General features: G+C 39.8%; 1 protein-coding gene across 1 annotated transcript in view; it reads right to left on the bottom strand.

Annotated features, from left to right (window-relative positions):
* sano (CABIT domain-containing protein serrano) overlaps positions 1-24,692 on the bottom strand; it is a 106,633-nt gene that overhangs the window by 26,124 nt on the left and 55,817 nt on the right. The window contains exons 3-4 of the mRNA XM_011054903.2: positions 12,574-14,424; positions 11,699-11,894 (exon numbers count right to left, since the gene is read on the bottom strand). Of these exons, the coding sequence (XP_011053205.2) occupies positions 11,702-11,894; positions 12,574-14,267 (1,887 nt within the window). The 5' untranslated portion in view covers positions 14,268-14,424 and the 3' untranslated portion in view covers positions 11,699-11,701. The remainder of the gene's footprint in view (positions 1-11,698; positions 11,895-12,573; positions 14,425-24,692) is intronic.

Here is a 24,692-nt window from a genome sequence, read left to right as displayed (position 1 = left end):
AAGCGGCTCAATGGAGAATTGGTTGCTGGTATCAAATGCGCATATGGGATTGACGTGAGGCTGAATGCGTTGCGGAATGAATGGACAAATCCTGGCGGAATTACCTATAGGCTGCATTGTTACTATCACGATAATGCCCTTCGAGAGCCTCTTATTGGCAAGAGAGTTATACAGAAGTAAGATCAATATCTTGTATAAGCTCCGCAAAGAATTATTAGCGTCATTACCTTTGTCATAAGATAGTTAATGGCCGGCTATCTTGATTGCGGCCACGGTCGTGACAGTTCGATCGTTTGTACGAAACGATTAGTCATTTTGTAACTTCCTGCGATATTAATCGCGACGTGGATCTATGCGCACGCGTCATCCGTGCCGCTCTTTGAGGGCACGAATTGACATGATATCTTTCTGCCATCGTGAATAAAAATCATTTCCGCGCCGAACAACGTGAGCGCTGGATGCTGCCTGTGCTTTTCGCAAAAAGTCGTAAAATCTAGATCGGAAGCCGAGCTGTGTGATTTATCGGCAGCGAACGGAACGCAGCAGGAATGTCGATGCATGATCCAGCAGAATACGCGATGCCATACCACTTATTTCGCACAGCGTAATGAAGTCGTAAATGTTTCGTCGAGAGTTATAATTAAGTACGTATTTATTGTATTATCAATATAGGAAATGAAAAGAAAAGAACTTTCTAAATTTTTTAGAACAGAATCTCAACCTAATGAGTGAAAATAGAGCTATAGTCTTTAAAAATATAACTTAATTTTCAATCTTTAAAAATAAGATTTCACTCTTCAGAATGAGGTACCCTCTAAAAGTTTTAGAGAAAAAGAAGCAAATCTATTGTTCTTCTATGTGAGTTACTTTAATCGCGATACATCAGCATATATGATTACGCTCTTTAAATATTTCTCGATATGTTAATTCTGTACAGCATAATTTTTTTGTTATTTTACTAAACTTTGAAAGACGCTTTGTTCTCTAAAAGATTCATTTGTACCAAAAGGTCTAGATAATCATCTTTAAAATTATGCAATTATATTTATTATAAATAGTTATTATATATAAATAGTTATTATATACGTAATGTGTAAAAAAAAAAAAATAAATTAGAAATAGAGTTTATTTAGAGATTCTACCAGTGACGAATCTCGGTAAATTACGTGTACTTTCGCGACGGACTCTCGCTAATCAGCGGCTTCGAAAAACGAGCTTTCCGCTCGTCTACGATGTTCTGGAAAAACGCGTTACGATTAGCCGCGAGCTACCGGCCGATGCAATCGCATCGCAAACACCGCACGGTCCGATTTCACGGGCGGTCGTAAAACACGAAGTCGACCGATTCGTATACAGTATACGCAGGCGTATCGTACGGCGAACGAAAGAGGAGGCGGCCGTGGCGGTTCTGCGCTCCGTCCGGTTGCAGCTGCTTCTGGATCGGTGGCAGCCGCCCGCCTGCCTCCTCTTCTCGACTCGCGCGATTTTATACACGGCCGCATCTTCGACGAAAAACCGGTCGACGGAGATCGGCAGCGTTCGCTCGCTCGCTCGCGAAGGTATATCGAAAGACCACGGGGCGAATTGCTTCTCCCGGTCCCGTAAACGAGCGAACGCGATCACGCCGATCGAAGGTGAGAGTAGAAGAAGAGATTAGATCATAAAGCGGGGCGAACACCACGGTGCGTCCGTACCACGTCCGATCGCGCCGCGAGAGAGTATTACGATGAGCAGCGCGGAGAGAGAACGTACGATCGGGCTCGTTCCGCATCGATGTTCGATCGCTGAACGACCGCTGGATCCAGATGCATGCCGCGCTACGGCCGATTACGCAAGGACAAGAGTGGCAAAAATTCCGCTTGAAATATCTAAGCTATGCTGCGCGCATAAAGACTTTGGATCTTTCCTATCGAATCGCCGCGCGGCTTGAAATTTTTATTATCCGTCAAGAGCAATGATAGCACCGTAAAAGATTATAAATATTACACGGAATAAACAGAGAAAACAATTTTGCTGAAAGATTTAAAATTTTGTTAAGTATAGATCTGAAAATAATTTTGTTTTTCACCCATCAAAAAAATTTTATTGAAAACTAAATAATTGTTGGAAATTAAAATGATAAGCAATGCTGCAAAGAACTTTAATATTTTAGCAACCAGATTGAGTTTTCAACAAAATTATTTTAATGGTCTAATAAAATTATTTGCAAATCTGTATCTAATAAAATTTTAAATCTTTCAACAAAATTATTTTTCTGTGTATCGAATATCGTTTTCAATATATACAAATTATTTTTTATAAAATGTATATTTTATTTAAAATATTTAGTTATCTATTATTATTATCAGGGTTGCCTCAAAACTGAAAATCAGAAAAATCAAGGAAATATCAATGAAATGATCAAAAAAATCACGAAAAAATCAAAGAATTTTGTAAAATTTTCTGGAAAATTAAAACTTGCACTTAACAATTAAATGTAAATAGTATCATTAATAATAATTACTGTATTAAAAAAAGTGCTTTCTCAACAAAATATTTGATGGTTTCCAAATCAGGCCAAAAATAAAAAAAAAATTTATTACTGAAATTATCAAGAAAAATCATTAAATTTTATCTGGAAATCAGAAGAAAATTATCGAATTTCAAGAAATTAGTGATAACTTTGATTATTACTATCTTCTTCCGTAATTCTGATAAGTAATCATTATTTATCTTATCCCGATATTTTTTTGTCACTTACAGTCCACTTTCATATCCGTCTTGTGACCATTGCTCATTAAACGCAATTGCATATATACGTAAATATATACAACCGCATTTAATGAGCGATGGTCACGCTTGCCGTTTTGTTTGCTCTCGTAATTTCGTAATATTAATTCCGCTAATTTTCGTCTACAAAATAACTTTATAGGATTCACACAGATATGCAGAATCGCATCGAAATACTAGATATCGAGGCTCACTGCGTCAAAGTTAAAAAGATATTTTGCCGCAACGTCCTCGTTTCGCTTCAACCCGTATTGCGTCCCCGCGCGCGACGTACACGGTACCAGTGCGTTAGTTCGAGCAAATGGATTCTATCAAGTCTCGTTTGTAGTATTATAAATTAGTACCAGCCTCGCCGTGCACTGCAAATAATTTCAGTCAGCTATGCGGGCCTCTCGCGCGGTCAACTTGGCAAGGCCCGGACTGTCCGACCGGTGGTGCTTTACAAGGTAGACGCCTAACGGAACGCGCATGCACATTTTCCATGGCGCAAGTAATAAAACGACTGGGAATTTGTACACGCGAACGCGCGCCGGACGAGCACGACAGCCGTCCGACCAAGTCGCAGGCGGAAAATGCCAAGAGACTTTCGTTGAGTACGAGTAGATCTTTGTGCGCGTGTTGGTAAGACCGGTCCAGACCTGCAATTGACATCGACAGAAGAATTTAGTTCGCCTCGACCTTCACAGGGTGGTACCGAATAGATTTATTTGTCCGAGCGTAACGAAGTATCAGTACTTCGGAATTAATCTGCTACAATCATTACATCATTCACATCATATTCTAATGTCTAATTAATTCTCGTAGCAGAATCTTATTGAGGCATATTTTGAATCAACTGAACTACAATTACAATTCTACTCTTCCATTTAAATTCTGAATTAATACAAAATTTTAATATTTTTAATTATTAAAATATTAATGGGACTTTTCAAAAAATTTTAAATTAATCAAAAGATTAATAATAAAATTTTTGTACACATTTGATTTTAATAGCAACATAATTTTATGCTCATACATAATATAATGTGTTCCTCTTTATGTATAATCTTTATATATAATTTTTCATTTTATCCAGAATGTCAAAAACCTGCAGTATTCTATATCTCAGTCGTACTTAGAAAATACTGTAACTCCTCTAAAGTAAAAAATTTATTTTTATGCGCATTTTCAACGCTATTCAATGAATTCCCCTACGTCGTGCTTTCCGCTTCGTCTGCGCCAGTTTCTCCAGCAGCATGTCGAGCACTTTCCTGCCGGCCGGCCGATGGTACTTGGCTAGAGGTAGATGCGTAACGAACGGCGCATGCACAATTTCATCGGTGCAAGTGTAATAAACCCTGGGCAATCTTGCGCGCGTTCGCGGATCGACACGCATACAACGGCGCGCGAATGCGTACGCACACGAGACGCGCGCGTATTTGCGTTATCTGGACGCGGTACGCTACTCACGGTGAGTCGTCCGCATGGTAAGACGAGGGGACTCTCTCGTGGATCTCTCGTGAAGTGCATGGCGAACCTAACGCAAAGCACTACTAGCGGGAGTGCAGTAGTAATAATAAAGTGGTAGTGGTTGGCACGTCACGGTCCAACAGGCCGATCAACCGGCCGTGCGGCAAGCCGGCTACTGGTCTCCGCCCACGCACAAACGCGCTTCTATGCACACACATGAGCGCACACGCTCGCACGCACCAATACACTCGCCGACGAGCGATATACGTATATCGCGCGCGGTACATGCGCGTTCGTCGCACAAAGCGCGCACGAGTTCGCCGCGATACTACTATGTTCGCTGCGATATACTGTAAGCCAATGGGGGCTCATCCTCGTGATTTTACATACGCATAGATATGCTATCGTGGACACTCGGCTACCTTGCTGCGTTTCTTTAATCCGAGAGGAAAAAATTTGTTTCACTCGAGGGCTGCGGATCCCGTTCGGAACTGAGTAAGGAAGATAAAATACGTACGCGTACCTACGAATGAAAAGTACCTATAAGTGAAGTACCGACGAGAATATTAATATATATATAAACTCGCATAATCCTATATATATATATATATATAAACCAGATTGACTTGATCAAAGTTAATTTATATAAATTAACATTTCCATGTAATTGCACTTATTTAAGATAACTTATTCTTGAAATTATTTTAAAATGTAATATACTTATAACTATTACATTCATAAAATATACGAATTAATTCATTATCGCATAAATTTTATATATATATAAGCAGATTATTAATATATATAATTATTAATATTGCTATAAAAACCATTAAGAGAAACATGTATTAAATTTGCACCAACAAAAATAATGGAAAATGATTCGAGTACGTCGGGCTGACTATATAACGATGTTTCTACTTAGCACTTTTTTTCTGCACTACGTTAACCGATAATCGAATGTGTTGGTACAACTTTACACAGAAAAAATCTATTTAATTTATTAAGATTATTTAATAATCAAGATTATTATTAATTATCGCAATTATCTTTTAATATTAAGATATCAATGGGAATTCTTGTTTTATTTCAAATGTGCCAAAAATATCACTTCTTTCGTCGCCGTATTTTTGTCGCACACAGCGATACTTTTATAGAGCCCTTCTTTTTTTATTTTTTTTTTTGCAATTCAGTTTCCGCTCGACTACCACTGTAAACCAATTATAAATTACACGCGTGGACGCAAGTATGCCCTTTCGAAGCGCACCTTTGCTTGTCGACGTACGCACGCGAGTATACGTGGGCGTGGGGCACGCTGGCAATGCCATCGATTTGCTTCGCTTTCGCGGAGAAAATCACCGATGGAGGGAACAAAGTGTTGACGTGCTCTTGCGTAATCTCAAACCTTTTGTCGTAGGCGAGCGTGTCTCGCGATTTGTCGCCCTGGTCGCAGTGAAACTTGCGAATTTAAAGAGCACTCTCGCAACGAGTCCGTTTGTTGCATTTTGCGTCGTCATTATTTATTATACACCTTTCGAAACATTCATTACAATCACATAATGAGTGTAACGTTAAGCAATTAAGATTAAAGTTAATCTAATTGGTAGAAATGGATTCTCATTTTTACCAATGTAGATTAACTTTAATCAGTTTAATTTATTTTTTATCCTTTTCTGGTAATAAGTATTAAAAAAAAAGAGTAAATTAGATTAAAATTAAAATGAATCGGTTTCTACATTGGTAGAAATAAGCATAAGTGCCAAGTTTAAATAAGCGCCGTTCTAGTTATTCATATTATTTAATATCATTTATGAAATAACTAAGAGAAGGAAATAACTTTGTTTATGTAATGATACGTGGCGAGAAATGAGAAAGTTTTACCGCATTCAAACGTATCTCGTGAGCTTTCCGAGTGTAATAAAAGTGTCAGGAATTATTATAATATTCCACGTTTTAGGAAAAACTTGTAAATGCTAAAGCGGCAGCAAGTATTAATCTTATTTATCGACCCACCATCTCATTTCTTTCTCACAACCGGAGATACCAGGCTCCATTAACAACTACGTTCACGATCAATTAATACTTTCAATGCACGCATCCTTGGGGCGAAGAGTTTTGACCTCAGCTCATAAACAAGTCGTGCCTTTCTCGAAACAGGAAAATTACACGTGTTAGACAGACTTGTACTTCTATGCGTATTTGAGCGAAACTTGCTTCTATATATAAAATCGATAAGTAAAATGATTAATGAAGTAAAATCTTACTATCTATTTGCTACTTGTGATTTCAATTGCGTATTAAAAAAATTCAAAAATTTTTATCGAGAAAAACACAAAAATATTTCAGTCAGAGAATTTACAAGAGAATATAAAGCACAATGCGGGACATATATTCGACATATCCCGTACAATAACCATTCATGCATCTCACGTGGGCGTGAGTTTCAGGTGAGAGCTTTCAAGATGAAACGGCTGACGATGCAGCCTTCTTCTAATATTCTTTTTCGAGCTCTCCTTTATTCTGCCTGTCCCGTTTTGTCCCGTCTTGTCTCTTCTCAACGCGCGACCATCTTGAGTATGCGTAGATGGTTTTAGACGGTAAATGGGTGAAAAAATTCGTCGGATGACTCAGGCCTACAAGCGCGACGCACGTGAACCACGTCGGGACGGCATTTATCCGGGAAGAGAGGATGTAGGTAGACAATGGAACGGAATAACGAAGAGTCGGGCCGCGAAGCCGAACGTCGTCTGTAATTTGCATGCAATGTAACCGGGGATACGATAAATATGCATGGTTTTGGTTAGAAGAGGATGAAAACTTTGCGAATGCAGCGAGCACGCTAAGCACACTGTGTTCTTTTGTATCGAATATACGAAATTTAAAATATAAAAGAATTATGTAAGATATCTGTACTCAAAATGGCCTATTCTTCCTATTTATTGATAATTATAAGAATGTTAAATCTTCACTCGAATAAATATTGAAAATGTCTCAATGTTCAGAAATGTTTCCTATTTTAAATCTGACCACCAGTTTAATGTTGGACTCAACAAAAATTTACAACGCTTAGAACAGTTTATTAGATACATTTATTTTCTATACAGATTTTCTAAAATATAAAAAAAATATTATATAATCTATAATAAAGAAAATTTTAAGAATTTTTTTCTAAAAATCTTTATAGGAAAAGGGAACGATTTTGCTGAAATATCTAAAATTTAGCTAGATCTAAAAATAATTTTATTGAACCATAAAATAATTATGTAGGAATCTCAAGTATGATGAGCAGTGCTGTGAAAAGTTTTAACATTTTAGCAATCAATTTTTCCTACGTAAGTTTATGGTATTTTTATGATTGGTAACAAATTTATTTTTTCAAATCTGTATTTAGTTAATTTTTTAGATATATCAACAAAACTTGTCCCTGCATATATTAACTAAAATAATATAATTTCCTTTTTCTCTACGTTTCTAAGTGTCGCAGTTGTGTTTATTCATGTCTGCGATAGACGTCGGTTATGCCTACTGTGACTTGTGCATGAACATCGAAACCCGTATGGCGACGTCTTTGTTGAAAGCAGGATCGAGGCGATCGTGCTTCTCGAAGCATCCTAACAAGCGAGCACCCTCGGCCTGCGTCTCGGCATGAAGCAGGGACGCCTAGCAATTTCGAAGATGATCATAGCGCGGCTCGTTGCAGTGTACTCGCGCACGAGTGCCAGAAGCTCAGGCCAAGGAGCGAGAAACGCGGGGTACCGAATGAATATTAGATCGGTATTAAATATTTAATATTATCAAACGCCGCGCCTTTGATAAGCACGACGCCGCGCAATCTTTATTCCGCCATAATACTATGTTCGGCGCGTCATCGCACGTCAGGAGGTAACGTCACGAGCGTTAACTAACATAGCCGTGGAATATCGCCACGGGCATAATCATACGAATGCGTGGAGGAATTTGTCGATATTAATCAACGTCGTCGCGAGGGCACAGGCGAGGCTCAGGGGCGCGGGATGGTGTAACATACCCGGCAATTTACGAGATAATAGTCTCTCTCTCTCTGCCAGGACCGTCCGGATAAGCGAGCACGCGAAAAGCCACGGTGCGATTACTTTCTAATTATCGGCGATGACTCCTCCTTCCCGCGACGCAATTTAACGTAGGTAACCGTAAACGTGTGTTGTTTATCCTGAACCACGGGGGACCACTGTCGTGTAGAAGAGGGTAAAACAGACAGAGGGAGAGTACAGCGTGTTTTCGATTCGCGTTAATTAATTAGCGGCCGAGCGACAAGCATTCTCGTTTCTCGAAGAGACACCTGGCAATTTCGCAGCGCGACGTTTAGCATAGCCGGACATTAAAACGTACGTGAAAATGGCGCGACGACGGTGTTGCGGGTAGCCGCAAGTGACAAGTCGACGCGGTCAAGTAATTTAGAACGTAACAGCGGTCGAGAGCACGACAAGGCATCGCGTCGTGTCTCATTGTGTCGCGAAAAAGCGATGCCGAAACTAATATCGTCACGATAACCGCAGACTTGCTTCGCGAGAGATCTGAATTTTACTTTAATTTCCCATTAAACTGCTACAATGAGATTTTAAGGCGTAAAACTTAAGCCCTAAGCTGTAAAAAATTAAATAATCGATTATTCTTTTTACATTCAATTGCAATTGGTCAATTTCTTACGGCTAAAAGCTTATTTATGTCTTAAAATCTCGTTGTATATAAATGTCGCTTTAGAGATCTAACACGAATGACTTGAAAAACTGAACGCTCTCATTGCGGAACTGTCGCGCAGTTCCCACGTATGACTTTTTTTTTCATTCCTCAGTCCGGTTTCGCCGTCCAGTTTCGTTCGACTTTCGTATCTGATGCTAATCGTGGATAACTAAATCCTTCTTCCCTGCTTAAGTCACAGTCACGGTTATGAGGTGGAAAAAGACAGTTAGCGTAGACGCGCGCCGATGAAACCGGATTTGAGTACTTTACATCAGAATTTTTACTCAAAACTTACTATAAGATACCGAAATGTAAAAATATTGAGATATAAGGTGTTTTAAATAATAAACAAAAAAAAAATTTAATATTGATGATCAACTTGCGAGCCACGTGAGATTGTCGTTAGATTATGAGCGATCAGCTTTGCCGGACGCTTGAGTGTCGTCGACATAATCTTGCGTTATCGGAAGCCGCCTCACTTTCTATGGCAATCGATAAAATCGCACGGTTCGCACAATCATAATTTTCGTAATACGCGATCAAGTAGGTGGGCGATGGAGGATGAACGGTGGGACCGGAAGCCACGGTTTGTCCAGCCGTTGAACCTGGTCTCGTTTAATTCCGCTCACGGAGTGGCTCCGCAACAAACCGGGGCTATTATAGCGCTGCACCGAGCGAGGATGACGTTATATACCCAGAGGCTGTCCACCGTTGAACTATCTCTTCTTTCTCTCCTGTCTCTCTTTGCGGCTTCCAACCGAGTCGTCTTCTCGCGAGGCGAAGCACCCAGTCGGTACTAAACGATACGCGAGAGAGAGAGAGAGAGAGAGAGAGAGAGAGAGAGAGAGAGAGAGAAGTTAGGCTACAACAGATTAACCTGTGCGGACCTCGCTAATTTCCACAGCTTGGGAATACCAACCGGTACCTGCGCTGGATTGCGGATGTATACGGCAGGAAGTTTTGTGATTCCCGACTTCCTCCCGTAAGCGTCTCGTCGTCGCCCGGCATACGTGCAAAACCGGGCCCCATGATGAGGAAACGTTTTCAATCTCTCGCTGTCGCTGTCGATTCTCATCGGCGAATTAACGGACGGAGAAACGAGCGAGCCGACCGTCCGTGGATATTATCTCCTCGCTGCGTCTCACTCTTCGTTCGTGTGCAATACTGTCGGTACCGTATATTAACCGGCTTGACGATACCCGTTTACGACATAAGAATTTGTTATAACGCGCCGTCGAATGGACAATTTACATGTTAAAACTTTGCTAGCTTACTTTCAGCTATAAATGAAGTTTAGAATTAGAATTAGAAAATTATTCAAAATAGACAAAAAGATCACGTATTAATTTTTTAGCTAAATCCTGATAAGTATACACTACTTACCGTTCAAAAGTTGCAGTACACTCTTTATTTATGGAAATTTCGTAATATAAAGAATGAAGTATGAATATAATTTGCATGTATTAGGTTTATTTAATTTATTACGACATTTTTTTTTTATTAAAGCTAAAACTCAAAACCTAATCTCCTTAGATTTTAATAATAAAAGCAAAACTCTTGACTTCTTTTGATACATTTTTCAAATATCTTAATCCAAGACATGTATTTAATTTTTACGAAAATATTATTTATATATCTTTCTATTATTATTAGAATATTTCTTATTATCATATAATATCCAAATGTTTAGTATCTAGCAAAATTTAAATTTCAATCGATTACATGATATTTGTCAATTAAAAAAACTTATAGTTTCCATTTTTAATTATTTTTCGACAATTCACGACTTCATATCATAATTCCACATTTTACATATAAAAAAATAAAATTGTTAGCAAAAACGTAACACATGCTGAAACCTTTAAGCGATAAGATATATTGTAATATAGATACCAATTTAATAAACAGGATTTTTACATTCTTTAATAATCCGACACTCTATTTTAACAAAGCATGAGCGAAAGAAAGAATTATAACGTTATTAATCATAATGGGTACTCCGATTCGAACGTCTGCGAGCCTCTTCGTATTCCATCACATTCAAATCGATTATGTCTAAGAATGGATTTCTCCGTGGATAATTGGCAGTAATCGCGGAACTTCCTGCATCGCCCATGTGGACAGGTGCATTTTCTAGACATCGTTATGATCGGATGCCGGAGACGGAGAGGGAGAGGGAGAACGATTAAATGAATGAGGTCTTATGGCAATAGGGAAGCGGAAAACTGTGTGTCTTTTATAACGCCCAGTAAAATACCCCGTTAAAAGATCCTGGGTCGATCCCACGAATTTAACGATTCAGTCCTCCTTCCCGGACAAAGTACGTTATAACTACTACATCATAACCGGCGTTCCCTCAATAAAGCTAATTGCGACGTGCATGTCCGTTCAACAAATAGTCTTACCGCTCGCTCGATGGCATATCATCTGACTGAAATACGGGAAACGAAGATTGTGCGCAAAGGACGTACAGAAAACAACTGTGCACGCAATATTTCAATTCGAGAACAGAACCGGTCACGATTTTTCTCAAAAGCGGAAATTGATCTTACAATTAGTTGTGCAATGTATAATATTTTTTCGCAAAAGCATACAATGATTCACAATTTCAATTTTATAAATTGCTTCCTCTCTTACGTACTTGTCTTATTATAAAAAAAGTTTGCGATTACGATATTAAATTTCCTCGCGAAATTTATTATTTAAAAAATTAATAATACGTAAAAATGAAAAAGGCTTTAAAAAAAAAATTGCCACTTACGAGTTAGAGGTAGAGCGTGCCGACACGTCGCGGTGCCACGACAGTGACAGCCAGACGAGGCCCACATTTAGTCGGTGGCAGCGGTGCAGTCGTGGCGGGCGGCGGAGTCTCAGGTCTCGTGCAGCCGAGGCCGCTTCCACCTCGTAACTCCCAGACTAAATTCGTCAGCGATCGTGGCCTGCTTAAACGTCTCGATCTGGATTTCATAAAATATCGAAAAAATATAATAAAAAACTTATCGTAAATATTATTGAATATATGGTATTATCCTATTTTTCGGCTAATATAACCGAAAATAATACGTGTAAATTGAAATTACTTTTATATTCTCTAAAACTTTTATAGGCCGGTATTCATAGTCAGATCTTATATTCAAGATCGTCTTAAGTACAGTCTTAAGAAGTTACGAACCAAGAGGGCCGTTTTAAGACTTACTTATGACAGTCTTGAAATAAGAACGGACTATAAACCTCACTCTTAAAGATTGAAAATCGAGCCACCCTTTTTCAAGACTCGTTCAAATTTCACTCTTTAGAGATTCTTTACTCCAAAGATTTTAGAGAATATGCATAGTCAAATATGTATTATAAAAAGAGATAATATAATCATAACTTCATTCAATTTTTTAAATAATGCAACTTATAGTAAAAGTACGATATAATAACTCTAAGAAAAGTAAATTATTCATTCAATTATGCTCTTTACTTAATAAAAGAATAAAAGAATAAAAGACGTGACTAATAATCACAGAAATAAAAATCTTTGTCTATCAAAAATTGTCTTTTAAAATTTATATAAACAGAGCATATATTATTCAATATACATATATATATATATATGATTTTACATTTAATTTCTTATCGGTAAAAACGTACCTTTTCTCTGGCAGCTTGGCACCCGCGCCGGAATCTCCCGACGTCCTTCCGCCCGAATGACTGGAGTCCAGCGTGCCGTCGAGCTCCATGGCCTGTTGAAGATTCGTCAGACTCTTGTAACGTATGTTGAAGAGCGGCGAACCACCCTTGTAACCCGGCGGCGTTTCCTTCAAGGGCGATGCGCTCTTCTGCCTCATTAGCGGTCGCCCGCGCTGAGTGCCGCTGTTCTTCACATAGAGCTTCGCCAATGGCGGCTTCTCCACCCGCGGCTGCGGCGCTTCCTTGACCGCACGTCTAGTCCGCTTCTCCGCTTGGATCTTCTTCGTCGGTATCGTCTCGATCGGTGGTGGTTCCGGTCGATCGTCCAATAAAGGCGTGATCGTCACCGTTACCGGCGTCAACGGTGGAGTCAAACCTCCCTGGCCCGTGGCGAGAGGACTCTCATAAGGCGACCTGACGCTCTTCGGCAACGGCGCAAAGCCGCGCACGTAGTCATATATCTGATCGATTTCGTCGTACTCTTCCGTACAGGCTGATGACGGTGGTACCCTGTTCTCATCCCGATACCCAGAATGTCCGGAGGACGGCTGATGCCCGTTGCTGTGATAGTGATGATGATGATGATGGTGGCTAGCGCTGCTGTTTCTATGATGGCTCAACGGTGTGTGATCCGAGTTTGTCGATGGTCTTCTGAGGAAGCCTGAGCTACTCCTCGTCTGCCTGGAGGGCTTGCTCTCGCCCAGACGACCGTCCAACACATGCGCCCGATCAGCAACGTCGGCAACCAGACGGGAGGCGCGTTCCACCAACCTCGTGAACTCCTGCATCGACCTGAGTGCCTCCTCATTTCGCGCCTTCACCAGCTTGAGCGGCGCCGCGAGCGGCAGCGCAACCGCCGCACCTTCCCTCTGCAGCGGCAAGGCGAATACGTGCTCCTCCTCGAAAGTCGACAGCAGCCTCAACTCGGGCACAAATTGTGACGACGACTTGAGTCCTCGCGGCGGTTGGCCATGTACCAGTCTCACGGTGAGTGGCAGACGTTTGCTGAGGAGCGCCTTGGCGGTGTGCACGCCGCTGATGTTGTCCTCGCGAGCCAGGGCGCTGAAACGTCCACGTTGATCCATTCCAAGCAAAACGCTGTCGCCGTGACAGTCGACGCAACGCAGAAACCGGCCGCGACCGGGTAAGGCCACTTCACCGGCGGTAACGATCGTCTCGCCGGCCGCGAGGGTCCTCGTACCCTCCGGTACCACGATACCTGACTCGTCATCCACCCGACAGGCGATGCCGCGCACGGTCTCGCGCACCAGAGCACCCTCCTCTGGACATCTTCGCGATAACTCGCTCACCGACTCGATGCCGCGCACCGCTCGGCCTTCCTCGCTCAGGATCTCGAAGTAGCCCGCGTACGAGTCCGGTATCGCCAGCCTGGGCCCCACACCGACCACCCGGCGGCCCTCCTTGATCTTCACCGCCTGCGCTACGATTTTACGCCGACGGCCGGCCGATATCAGCAGCGCGGTGCTCTGCAAGCTGGGTGCCGGTAGGGTCGGCACGCCCAGCCCGCCATACTGGCCCTTCGTGATCTTGATCACGGCTGGTAGACGGTACTTGGAGACGAACTCACGCAGGTACGTCGCCTCCTCGGCCCAGCGTGCCGCTGCGACGACGATCTGACCGTCGGTCGCGGCCATCGCGGTCGCTCGGCCGGCACGGCGCGACGCCTCCGCGATCCCGCGTCCCCCCGCGCGAGATCGGGCCCGAGAGACAGGGCCCGACGATCAGGCCCCCAACGATAGCTGAACGCTACTGCTGCTCCTGCTGCCCGCGTGGCGCGCCTCTATGCTCCATCTGCAAGCAAGAGAACGATCGAGCTTTTAAATACTTTGCGTGACGTACTTGTTTGGGTGTGTATGATAATGAAGACGCATGCGTATGCGAAGCAGGCACGGTTCTTGGAAAATATTGTAATTTAATCTCTAATCCTAATTTGCTGATAACCTTCAAAGATATTTTCTTCCGCTCAATTAAAATATTGAAATTAAAAACGCGTTTCATATAGAATATCATAAGAAAATCTAGTAGATTCTCTTAACATATAGATTATAAAACGCAGAGTATGTGTGTAATTTAGTTCTATCCATACTCTACTTGCTTATCCATAATAATATAGATGATAATAATAATTAATCCTGAAGCTTCTGTTAGTAGAGCTCCTATAACTAATCTCTGTTGCGAAAATATGAAAGGTGCCCGCCTTTACCATGTTAATTTCGACAGACGAATGCCTGCCTTTCGGCACCGCTCGCCATTTCCCCACCCGTTTGATGCACTTTTAATGGATCCTTTCCCACGTGGAGCACAGTTGCGCACTATTGCGGTTCCATGAAGCATCCTGCGCCCGCGCGAGAGCTAATGCCGATCCATGGCTATAATATACGCAATGACCCGTCTTGTCATTAGTCAAGTTCCAATTATGGACTGGTTTCATAATTTCCGTAGCAAGGGCAGTCACCACTCGAAACTACGAATGGCAGGTAATCAGTACGGCGGGCAGTGCCTTTGCATCGTCGTTGCCCACCCTGAAGATCATCATTCGTGGAAAGAGATGCGAAACGATGAGAAAACTTTATGAGAAGCAAAATAAAATGCGTATATCAACACTGTTTCAGATATTAGAGAAGCAATGATAATCCAATCCTTTAATTAAATAATATTTTGTTATTTTTACTTTCATGTGTATCAAAATATAAATCAATCCATTTCTGTGAATTGAGTTGCTTAATTTCGAAATAAATATCGTCTATTAACGTATCTAGTAAATATGTATCTAGTAAATAAACTAAATTTGAATCAAGTTTAATACATGTTCTTGAGTTTAATTCCATTATTTCAGTTAAATTAACAACATATTAAGTAAGAACAGTGGCGATGTATAAAAACACTTAAAAATGATTCACATTGGATATAATTTGACATTATATAATTTAACAGTAAAGATATAAGGGCATAAAAAATAATATTTCTTCTGTACAAGACATCACAATGCAACGATAATTCAAATAGAAGAAAATAGTTCGTGAAACATACACTACGATTAAGACAAAAAATCGTGACCTCGTTTTACGAGTAATGGAAAGAATGGATTGGGTAAGAATGCAATTCGCAGTAATAACAGGATACCAGATATTTATGGAACAACACGACGCGATGTTCGTATAGCCCGGAACTTTGTTGTAAGTTATCTACTAAACAAAATAGACATGATGCGCTTGCTGGATGGGTGTGCCTATGATTGTTCCTCCAAAGAGAATCTCGTCCGAGGAAAATAACGGTCATGATTCTGATCGTCGCACTACGATCTCCGGTATCACAAATAAGCGGTTTCACGCTTGCTTAGATCAACACGGAAATGTCAGTGGACGGTGACAAAAAGATCGTCCTGAGAATTTCTATTACCACAATGATCCGTAAAATGTAAGAGGTTTATACGCCTTTTATTATATATGTATATGATGGCTTTGTAATAATTTATAGTGTAGCAGACCAAATAATAGTACATTGCATTTATAAGATTGAAACAGATGTGAAATGTAGGAAGCAGATGAAGTCTGTCAGATGAATAGATTGAAGCAAATAAAGTAGTATGTAAAATGTAGGAAACGGAGAAATTTCATACACAGATTTTTATCGAACTGTACACGGAAAAAAATGATTTTGCTGAAATATCTAAAAATCGAGCTAATATAGATAGAGGTCTGATAATAATTTTCTTAATCTATAAAAATATTTGTGTAAAAAACTTAAATATTATGAACAATGCTGCAAAAAATTTTTTATATTCTATTAGGTGTTGGAATTAATTCGTAGCGTTTTACAAAGTATTTATAAGTTTTAAAAGTACTTTCATTAATGTATTTTTTAATGCTCATGTGAAATAAATAACATTCTTTCATTAAAAACGCTACGAATTAATTCCAACACCTAATAACAGTCAGCTTGAATGTTCTGCACAGTTATATATTTTAATAATTTAACGAATAGTATTTTCAAATCTATATCTAGTTAAACTTTCAGATACTTTAACAAAATTTTTTTATTCTTTCCGTGTACAATGTCATATTTTGGCAAAAAATACCATCAAGTTACAACAAAAGAAAATCTTAATAATAGCTTGCTGAAATATTTTTAGTTCTGATAAACGGCTGCATGATTCGAGATAATTGTGCTAACTTTGAAGTTTGACGAGACTCGCTTGGAGTAATTTATAACTGCGATAGCTCACGATTATTACGTTACATTAAGACAATATCTATATGCGCCCGACGAAACATTGTTACCTAACGAAGCGCATGCATAGGTGTACGTGAGATGGGCGTGTCGACGATTGTTTCGGATTTCTCCAAAGAGGATCTAGTTGGAAGAAAGTAACGATCGTGACTCGACACCTGGCGAGCATCAACTCGGTGGTCTGGATTAAACGATTTCGTGAACCAATCGCTTCTACATCGGCGCGAAAATTCCAACACGCCGCAGCCAGAATCCTGAATAACAGATCTTATCTGTTATTCACATTTTCTCTTTTTCGTAAAATATGTTATGCAAAAATGAATGAACTCATAACGTTATAGAACAAAATTGGAATTGAAAATAGATTTTTTAAATGAAAAAACCAATATTATTTTTAAATTAATGGATTTTGTATAACACTTAAGAAGGTTCTCGCGCTACTTCCTAGTCAATGGACAGTTTATTCACAATAATACATAAAACAATTTAAATGATGGAATAAAAAAATTACTAACAATATCTTATGCCATCATACATAATTATTGTTAATTTTATAGGTTACTAAATATTTTCAAAATGACAAAATAAAAATTGTAAGACGCTCATTTGATGTACACGCATCGTCCATTTGACATATATTGTAGTTTTTTTCATTGAAGAATTTAAATTTCTTGTAAACTGTATAATCAATTTAAATGAAACTTTACGAGAACAAACTTAAGTATTTACTTTATAATTATAACGATTTTTAAATTGCTGTGTTATATGCAAGTGTCTCAATTTAAAAGAGAATATCTAACAGAATAAGATTATACCTCCAACTTGTAATATAAAATTCCATAAATTTAAAATTAAATATCTTCAAAATGGTACGATGAAAATCAGTGAAATTTTTTCTAGATATTATTCATATATTATTAACATTTGTATTACATGTATATCATAAACTTGTTTTATATTTCATCAAACGCGAGAACCTCCTTAATTGATAAAGAAAATCATGGATATGTGTAATCATTATGAGAACCAGTCGCAATGATGCAATTAACAAAAGAATTTCAAGTTTAAAGTTTCTCATTACAATGATATCTATAATCTATAGATACCGCGTTTCTCATGAAATAATTGCGAACATAATGTCGCAGTCACTATGTTTAAATCCCGTTTAATAACTAATAATGAGATAAGATTGACCAATATTTTTTTCTAAGGATAAATTTACTATTTTTCCTCGTGCAAACCGGCTTTTATAATCACGAAAGCGGTAGATGGATTAATTTTGTTTACGGTAAACCGTGCAACGGCGTGCAACGGCGCTGCGCATAAGCTCCTTCAAGATGGGCCGCAGACAGTGCGAGATAAGAACGAGGTGACCAATGACCCGGGGCTTCGTGACAGGCGCGCCTCTAGGAAGTTATTCGACATACTACTTCGTTCACCCCTCGCTTCTCTTTCTTTCTCTTCAAATACTTTCTTGGCGTGAACGTGCGCGTGAACTTCCGCGGTTACATCTGAGTGCAAGCGGTTCTTATTATGAGATCGGCCAAACGATGATGTAATTAATGTGAAACTTAGTACCCACTATTGGACCGAAGCGAAAGTTTTGCTGGCGAATCAATGCTCCCATCCACGATCGGCGATAGTGCTTTTCAATAGATACTTACAAGCGATACAATACTTTTGTACCTTTTCAGAGAAAACTCGAATCCCTACTGAGGCATTTATTCTCATAGTATAAATACATTATATTTAATTTATTTGTATTGCCGGATATCTTTTTCACGATCTACATTGAAATTCTTATGATTTTCGAATAAAGATCATAAAAAATATATCCAAAAACAAAAATCCTTATGGTTTAACTTTTTCAAACAACATAATATATTCTAGTATATTATTACATAAATAGGTTTATAAATAGGTATAAAAATTTAGTTAGAGCAAATTGTTTCATTAAACGTTCTATTCGTTGAAAAAGAAAAACAAATCTCTCGGCCTATGTTCATTTCCGTTTCTGCGAATGAATTCATGAGGAAGCCCTTATTTCTCTTTACTCATAGTATACGGATTTTTTCTCCCAAGACCTAAATTAACTTCAAATTGCAAGAGAAGATTCTATCTTTAAGGCATCATCTCTCCGACAGTTCTGGGGCACTCTGCGCGGACGAGTTTCTTGCCGACCCGACAGCTCCTCCGACCGACGTCCGGACGCCGCGCGGTAACATTACGAAAGCGGTCCAGCGGTGCGACCGGCCGGCATAATTGCACGTCACGTGCATATACCTAGGCATAATTAGATTAATGCACCACGAAATTGGATTAAGAAACCGAAGCCGACGGCCCTGATCCCCCGCGCCAGCCCCCGCGAAAAGCGCTCAAGGCGGAACACGTTTCTCCCCGAAACGCCATGGGGTTAATTAATCTTCGCCGGAGAGCGGGTGGTAAACGACGCGTCACGTACAAAGACGGAACGCGTATAAATCATTTCGAGTGCACGCCGTCGCGTCGCACGGCGAGGCAGCGAGGCGGCTTCCGCGCGTAAATTGCGAGCGTTAATCGCAGGCCGGTTTAGAAAAGAGCACCAAACCGCTATGGAGAAAACACATCTTGGGAATTTTGCACTGAAGATTCAGAGATTTAAGTCGACATTGCACGACAGTCAGAGATGTCTATAGAGATTCTGGAAAATAATATTTAAATTTTTAACACATCGTAAACCTTAATTCTTTTATCTAAAATAACTGATAAATTAATATAGACGTAATAAGAATGAATCACGCATTCCTATAAAGTTGTCACTATCGGTTTAGAAAAAGCAAAGTATAGTTTGAAGCATATCGCTCTTTCTCTCTTTTTATTTTTTATTCCTATCTTTATATTTCTTTATTTTTATTTTGTAGATATTATTATTTTGGGTATTATCTTTCTATTTTCTTTTTACGAGTCATTTTTTCATTTTTCTAATCTCAGAGAGCTTATGAATAAACGTCTTTATCTATTATATTAATCTATCTAAAATATCGACTTGAAGGGAAACTTTGTTGTTAAAATTAAAGAGAAATACTGATATGTTCAATTCTTTCTAATGAAGAAGCTAGGATCGGTATTTATAGTTCATTCTTATAAGACCGTCTTAAATATAATTTCGAGATAAGCCAATCACAGAACCATATTAGCATTTTAAGACATTACTTAAGACGTTCTTGAAATAAGAACGGACTACGAATATCGGCCTAAGATCAGGAATGCGCAGTCTAGACCTATTACGTTTATGGAAATTGGACAAACAATTGAATTCTCGTAATCAATTTCAGGAGAAAGGATTGTTCTCAAGAGTCGATGTCCTCGTATCGCCAATTGCAATCGATTTTTGCAGACGGCATGCATTCCTCAGTGAAGTGGTTACGACTGCGATAAAATGACACGTCGAAGGATCGTGCAGGCATACCGTCGATCGCGTCGTTACGCATATCGATACGTACGCACGATAGTCGCGATTAGAAGCGAAAACAATCGGCATAGCCGATGTCGAAATCCCGTCGAGTAGACAAAAGGAGTACGACGGCGCCGTAATCGTTGTCGTCGGTGAAAGCCGCGTGGTGTCGAGCTGCACAGCATATAATTCGAGGGCACATCGATAAATCAGCTGGTGTGCGAAAGAACAAGATGGGTGGAGGGGTAGGGAAACGTCGATCGTTGCGACACGGTTCGTCTATCGGTGGGCGACGACCGGCACACATCGTCATTAAGATCAACGAGCGTCGATAAGTAGCTCGCCGTGCATCCGGTACCGCAATTTACTATATTCTTGAGCGATTTCTTCTGTTCCGTTCGTTTTCAAATCGATTTTTTTATCTTCCCGTAACTTTACGTGATCAGACGTAGAGATAAATGTATCTGTAGTAAAATGATCTATACAATTGTTTCGTATTATTTCAATACTAAGTGTAATAATAGATATAATTTATACAATAATTATATGTGTTTATTTATCTACATCTCCATATTTATTTACTTGACTTTTAATTATTAGGCGAATTAAAAAAAAAGAATTGTACGGCTTAGTAACTGAGAAAGGGAAAGAATGTTTGATGCAAGAGCATCGCGCGAGAATCGACTATCGAGAATTGCCAGCAATCATTAACCAATTACTCCAATCCGCTTAATCGACAGGTACTTTTCAAGAAGTTTCGAGAGGACCGCGTGCCATCGGAACCGCGCGACATTCTACTCTTTTTTCTCGCTCGACCCTTGACTTGGTCTCTGCATGCTTGGCAGCTACCTCCTGCAAACCGTAATAACTTCCTCATGAACGAGCAAGAACGCCACCATCCATCATCCTGTGGTCCACGGTTCTCAACCTTCGACAACGTCTCTTGTTTCTGACCTAATAAATGTTTTCCTCGCGTATATAGTATATCCATTAATTCAAAATCTAAACATAAGAGAGAGAAAGAGAGAGAAACCATTATAAAATAACACATTTATGACTTATGATAAAAGATATCTTTTAATATTCAAGTGACGAAATATTAGACTGAAGCAATGCTAATCAATATATATTAGACTGCTGCAACGTTTATGAATATATTCGTATTAATGATGTACTTAAAGTATGAGAAATTTTTGGTCAATATTTAAAGAGTCAAATATGTCTGAGAGCATATTTAACGATGATCATAAAATCCACTGTCTCAAGGTCGAATATTTTCATAAGAATAATCGCTTTCACGAGTAACTTCCTTAAAATTCCACACCGATCGCTCAAACGTCTCAATAATTACTAATTGGGAGCTGATTCGCCTTTAAAAACTGGTCGCACGTCGTCCATCTCGGATCAACTTGTCAATTTCGATTCGGCGATTGTAACAGGATCCCAAATCCCTTCTTTTCATTTTGATTCATTTTTCCTTCCAAAAACTGCCATCAGATATCTGTCGAATATATTTTTTTTTATTTTCGACAACACGTAAGATTCATTTTAATGATCAATGCAATTAAACAAGCGACGTAAATTATATTCGAATATTATCTCATTTGTATGATTACATCTCGTTAAAAAATAAATGAATTAAAAAATGTACACATTTTTTAAATTAATTTCCTCAGATTTTCATAATTCATAACGACTAAAATAAGAGACTCTGATTTCACATATTCGCTTATCCGCGTATTTTGCGCCTCTCATTCCCACTCGCGGTTTCCTACGTTGCATCGCGAGATCTTCATCGAGGGAGCGATGATCGCGCGATCTTTTCACGTCTGCCTTCTCCCGATCCGCTTTCGTGGAATGAGCACCGCTTGCAGGGACGAGTACAAATTAATATTAAATTGAATTATAATGACAGTGTTTACCGAGGGGCAACACACAGCCGCGCGCTGCACCGGCAGTCGCTATTCGCAATGGATGGCACGAACCCTGCACAACCGCTCCTCTCGTCATATTTTATGCAATGTACATTAACACTGCCATGCCGCGGCCGCGTGCTCGTGCATGCACATGTTCGTTAGTAGCCGCTTTTACGCGCTAAGCTAGAATGCAAGCGACACATCGACGTGCGTTTCTCGTCGCGGCGCCGACATACTAAAAGGTTTCACCGTGTCATAATTGACGAAGTTCAACTATGGACAAAAGGTATTCTGTACTTTTTTTAAATAAATAGCTTTCATCTCAACGAGCAATCCTAATATCTTCAAGTCCGCGTTCACGGTTGTCTACGTCTGCCTTTATCATGTCAAATTCTTAATCGATATAATATCGTGATTGGCTGCTTATAACCGCGATGCTTAGATTTTCTATGGATATCTTGTAGATTCACAGAATTGAAAACGTACGAACAAAGAGTATTCCGCTCGTATTTTTTTTTTCCAAGTAAACAGCTTTTATCTGAAAGAGCAATCTGCCCTAATATCTTTGAGTCCACGTTCACGGTTGCCTTTGTCTGTCTTTTTCATATCAAGTTCTCAACTGACCGATATAAAATCGTGATTGGCTGCTTACAACTGCAACAACGCTTAGATTCCCTGCGGATACGCAAACTGAACTCTCACCTCATTTGTTCCACAGTACCGTTCTCTCCATCACTGTCGATACGTTGCGAAGTAGCGCACGTGCGCGATCGCTAATAGAAGTATACAAAGTCATTTGAGATTGTTGAGAAGCCCAGTAGGAAAGTTGGCTATCGCGGATGCCCAGCGAGTGACCGCAAAAAGTCATTGTCGTTGTCGATACACAATCGCTGACAAGCTTTCCAAAACCATTGCGCAAAAAAATCTCGATGTCAGATCGATCTGCGGTGCTGATGGAACTCGATATCGGTCAATTTATTAAACTTCACTTCGACTGTGCGCGATGAAATATGTTTCATCAGTGACGCAAAGCGGTTTTCAAAAGTTACAGGACGAGATCGGCAATGTGTCATAAAAGGTCATACATGGAACGATTTTGTTTGATTTGCTACAACTATTTAACTAGATACAGATTTGAAAATAATTTTATCGGAGTGTCAAAATAATTACGTAGGAAATGTGATAAACGCATAGCGATATTTTAATGACGAAATAAAAATAAAATTTTCAAGCACCTATCATTAGAGAGATAATATTATAATATAATTCATTATTCTTTTTGATCGCAAAAATAATTCAATTGCTTTTAACAGTATGTATTTATAGAAATAAAAAAGAAACAATTTTGTTCAAGTATCTAATAATTTAGCTAGATATAAGTTTGAAAATAATTTTGTTGAGCATAAAAATAATTATATAGGAATTCTCAAACAAAAAGTTTTGACATTTCAGCAACTAGTTTGATCTACAAAAATTATTTTTAGATATTTTCAGCAAAACCTTTTCCGTGTACGTAACATGTAACAATGTTAGAACGAGAACAATGTAATGGGCCGGTTCGTTTTAAAAATGCCTCGCAATTGTATAAACGAAGTTTCTTCCAACGAGTTTTGAAAAATAAATAATAATTCACTTCCCTCTGCTTTTCAAGTACACAGAGTTAACGACGCGTTACCATCGCGATACTTCGAATATTAGCGGAATAACAGATAAATCCCGATGCGTTACGAGATCTCAGATAAGGCATCTTGATAAGGCATCTTGTTCCATATCGATTACACTTTCGAACGCGACCGCGTCAAGATTATCCGATTAATTCGTGCTTAATAAGCTCATTTACCCTATCGCCTAACGACGAGGCGCAAAGGAATATTGCTACCGTAATTACGTCGGGCGGAATCGCGGCCCGTATTCACCGTTGCGCCGAGATTTATGGTATCGCCCGCATTTATTGCACAACACGCGGCCACGCGGCGGCACGCAAGTGCGTAAATCGCGCGCGCGATTCTTTTCTCGGTGCGCAGACGACACCGCGGTCGTCGTAAATAATTACGCCCGTTTCCCGGGATTAATCGAGCGGACTTAAATGAGAGCACCGGTTCACCTTGATCCTCAAATTAATGGGCACGGGCACATTGTGTGCGAGAGCACCGATATCGGCGCGCTCGCGGGGAAAGATATCGCGTACGGTTCATTGAGTTATGGCATCGCGCCAAGGGTGGGTATACCCGCCGGGGGGAACACGAAGAATTTAATCATGTGCCGGTCGGTGCGTTGCGGTATGTGCGCGATATACGGGAGGAGTGCCGTCCCCTCCCCTCTTCTCCCCCCTCCCCATTCCTTAAAGACGCGTATTAATCCATTATCGTAATTGTGTCCGCGAACGCGATTCTGAAAGCGCTCTTCGCCGCTCTCGCCGGTGGAATAGTGTAACGCGTGTTATCGTCCGGTATAAGTCACTCCCGACGGTGTCTGGAATG

Source organism: Acromyrmex echinatior, chromosome 6 (assembly GCF_024713525.1).
Source record: "Acromyrmex echinatior isolate Ae372 chromosome 6, ASM2471352v2, whole genome shotgun sequence".
NCBI lineage: Eukaryota > Metazoa > Arthropoda > Insecta > Hymenoptera > Formicidae > Acromyrmex > Acromyrmex echinatior.
The sequence above is the reverse complement of the archived record's forward strand: the minus strand, read 5'-3'. Positions and strand labels throughout refer to the sequence as shown.